The 3,687-nt window shown below is 35.8% G+C and overlaps 1 protein-coding gene across 1 annotated transcript; it reads left to right on the top strand.

The window, feature by feature from the left end:
- The first annotated feature begins 2,159 nt into the window (after positions 1 to 2,159).
- On the top strand, positions 2,160 to 3,448 carry LOC120150358 (aspartic proteinase CDR1). Its single transcript, XM_039163049.1, has one exon. It carries the CDS (start codon positions 2,160 to 2,162, stop codon positions 3,441 to 3,443), a length of 1,284 nt encoding a protein of 427 aa, XP_039018980.1. The 3' UTR covers positions 3,444 to 3,448.
- Positions 3,449 to 3,687: the final 239 nt, after the last annotated feature.

The raw sequence follows: 3,687 nt of genomic DNA, 5'->3' as shown, positions 1-3,687 counted from the left end.
AAATTTCAAGTTATGTGTTTGGTAATAAAGAAATCAACCTGGATCTGTATCTTAAAATTTATTTCATCAAAGGTCAAATGTTAAAGGTACTTGGATGGGAAATTATGAGAATACCCTGGTAGGGTAAAATTACGAAAATACCCTTAAGTTGTTATATGTCAAGAATTGTCCCTGGAAGTTGATTTATAACTCTGAAATGATATATTGATATGATAAAACTACATGTGCATAAGAAATACTAGTTTGCTTAGGAAATTCGGATAATCGGTTTTCAACTCTAAGAGGGTTTATGCACGATACTAGAAATCCGTTAAGGAATCTTTTTAATATTTGAGAATGTTCTGAAAATAAATTAACCATAGGATCTTTAAATTATAATTATTTTCGTTAAGAGCTAATATCGAAATTATTTGGTTAAGAAATTATGAAAATGCCCTTGAGAGTTAAATAGTCTGAGTTGACTCTGAATGGGAAAGTACTTTGAGGATTCGTATTTAACTCGATTAAGTACGGATTTGATTGTTAAGATCCTGACTTAGTGAAGAAAAATTCTTGATATTTCGTTGGTAAAAATCTGAGAAGGTATTTGACCCGAAAATATCCGAGTTATGGGTAAATACCTGAAGAACAAATTATTGGGGATGTTCTTTTGTCAGAATTGTTCGAAGGGACTGAAATAAATGATAAGTTTGAATTCAATAATAAGATCGGACGGAAGAAAATGATTGTAATACATTGGATCTGTAAAATGACCAGAATACCCTATAATGGAAATGACCCAAGAATATCACCAAGCATGAATGATGGGATATCCTCAAGCTTTGTAATGATTGGGATAAAACTGAACACCAAAATGATCAAAATACCCTTATGGCCTATATTAAGTAAATGTTTTGGATTAATTAAGGAATCCAAATAAGCATAGGTATTGGACTACTTTAAAAGTTATGGAACACAACTCATTGTCTGTTACCATCTAAAATATCAGTAGGATCTCCGATTAGCATAAAAATCTGTACATGTTCGGAAACAATAAGAAAACATATGTTTATTTGTATCTGCACGTTATTCAGCATCATCTGGTAGTTCTATTACTGAGCTTTCCGAAGCTCACTCTATTACTCAACATTGCAGGTTAAAAGAATTGTATCAGTGCAGCTATTAACATCAGTAAGGGAGTTTTTCCGACGTTGTTTGCAGAGTACGGTACATGTGATTAGGGGGCACGTAATTGTATTTTGTTTTATATATACGAGTCTGAAAATCTGTTTTATTTCTGCATACTGATAAATGATTTTATAAGTTTACATGTTATGATAAAAAGTTTTAAATTTTTCGCTATTTTTACAGTGTGTCGCTCCAGTGGCCCTGATGTGACAACCCAGATCGGATCGGGTTACCCGTATCGGTCTAGGGGTTACAACTTTTCATAGTGTCATTTTGGTCACCCACTATTAAAAATTAACAATGATCGTTATTAATTTTTTTTAAAAATGCCACGTCAATAGTCAATGACGGATCCATACATTTTTTTAGGGTGGACACACACATATTAATAATACAAAATTTTTGGATGAGGTAGACACAAATAAAATTTCAAGATGAACGTTATTAGTAAAATAAGTAACTAACCGAAAAAAATTTAGATTCTAGTGCCCACCCTCAACAATATGTGGCTCTGCCATTGTTAATAGTTCTATTGATTTTCTAATGGTGGATGACCAAAATGAAACATAAATGTAACATTAGACATGAATTTTAAAAAAAATAATAGTTGAATGATCAAAACAGAATAAAAGTAATAGTTGAGTTGCTAAACATGTAATTTATCCATTAGTGACTGTCCCCAACTAAAGTCGGAAAACAAATGGACTTTTTATTCCTTTTGCTTTTGAATTTTTTATGATTCAAAGAATCTTAAAAATTCAATAAATTATGGAAATAAACACTAAAACGGAAATAAACGCAAAATGTATCTGTCAAATTATATGTATCCATATACTTAGTGAAAGGGAAACTAATTGGCTGTCGGGTCACTCTATCTCACCATTAATAATTTCTGAATCTTAATATGATTTCTTTCCTTTCAGTTCACATTCCCTTTCAACACTATAAAATAAACTCATCCCATTGTCAACTCAATCCAATATACTCTAACAATGGCGTCTTTTCTGTTTGCTATCCTTGTTCTCTCATCATCCCTTTGCCTTATTGATGCTCATAATGGTGGTTTCAGTGTTGAGTTAATCCACCGTGACTCGGTTAAATCTCCCTTTTACAATCCTTCCGAAACCGCCTCTGATCGTATCACCAACGCCTTGCGTCGTTCCTTCAATCGTGTTAATCACTTCAAGCCAAGTTCTGTCTCGACAAAGACGGTGGAAGCTGATATTATCGTCAATTCCGGTGAATATCTGATGAATATATCGATTGGCACCCCGGGTTTCGATATCGTTGCAATAGCTGATACGGGAAGTGATCTTATTTGGACTCAATGCAAGCCTTGTTCTCAGTGTTTCACACAGGAAGCTCCACTATTTGACCCTAGTAAGTCGTCGACTTACAGGAAGCTTTCTTGCTCTGCAAGTCAATGTGGCAGTTTTCAACAGAGCTCTTGTTCTACTGATGATACTTGCCAATATTCAGTTGGTTATGGCGATAAATCTTTTTCGAGAGGCAATCTTGCTGCCGATACACTCAACTTGGCTTCGACAACCGGTCGGCCTGTGGCTGTTCCTAAAACAGTCATCGGTTGTGGACTCGACAATGGTGGAACATTCAATGAGAAATCCTCCGGAATTATTGGCCTTGGAGGCGGTAAAGTTTCACTTATTTCCCAATTGGGAACTTCCATTGAAGGCAAATTCTCCTACTGCTTGTTGCCAATTTCTGAAACAGGGAAGTCCACCAAATTGAACTTTGGCTCCAACGCAGTAGTTTCAGGTGCTGGAGTTGTTTCGACTCCATTGGTCAAAAGCACACCCGACACTTTCTACTACTTGACCCTTGAGGCCATCAGTGTCGGAACCAAGAGAATCGATTTCACCGGCTCCTCACCCGGTTCAGGTGAAGGCAACATAATCATCGATTCAGGCACTACTTTGACGTTACTCCCATCGGATTTTTACTCGGACCTCGAGTCGGCTGTTGATAGTCAGATTAATGCCACAAGGGCTGAAGGTCCTCAGGGTCTGAGTTTATGCTACGAAGCTCAAAACGACATCGAAGTTCCTGCTATCACCGTGCATTTCACCAATGCCGATGTCGAGCTGAAGCCATTGAACACCTTCGTCAGGGTATCTGATACAACCGTATGCTTCACTTTCACTGCAAACAATGATTTTGCAATCTATGGAAATTTAGCACAGATGAATTTCTTGGTTGGATATGATACTGAAAAGCAGACGGTGTCGTTTAAGCCAACTGATTGCTCCAAAAATTAGCCTTCTTTGCACAATATATTTCAACATTATGGTGTGATTTTAATTTAAGTGTTGTGTTATTTTAAATATTGATTATTACTATCTTTGTGTTATCCTTTGTCATCAGTCCACTTGTTTATAAAGATATAATTATCTCTCTTCCTTCTAAGTTTGTGTTTTGGGTTATTGTTTTATTTAATCAACTGTGACTTTTAGTGTATTTTGTTTGGTTATCCTCCGATTCTCAGGGTTTCGTATTGATTAA

The sequence above is a fragment of the Hibiscus syriacus genome, unplaced genomic scaffold (genome assembly GCF_006381635.1).
Source record: "Hibiscus syriacus cultivar Baekdansim isolate YM2019G1 unplaced genomic scaffold, ASM638163v2 tig00111022_pilon, whole genome shotgun sequence".
NCBI classification, from domain to species: Eukaryota; Viridiplantae; Streptophyta; class Magnoliopsida; order Malvales; family Malvaceae; genus Hibiscus; species Hibiscus syriacus.
The sequence above is the reverse complement of the archived record's forward strand: the minus strand, read 5'-3'. Positions and strand labels throughout refer to the sequence as shown.

Coding starts and splice junctions, on each gene's coding strand:
- LOC120150358 (XM_039163049.1), top strand. CDS start 2,160: ATGGCGTCTTTTCTGTTTGCTATCCTTGTTCTCTCATCATCCCTTTGC.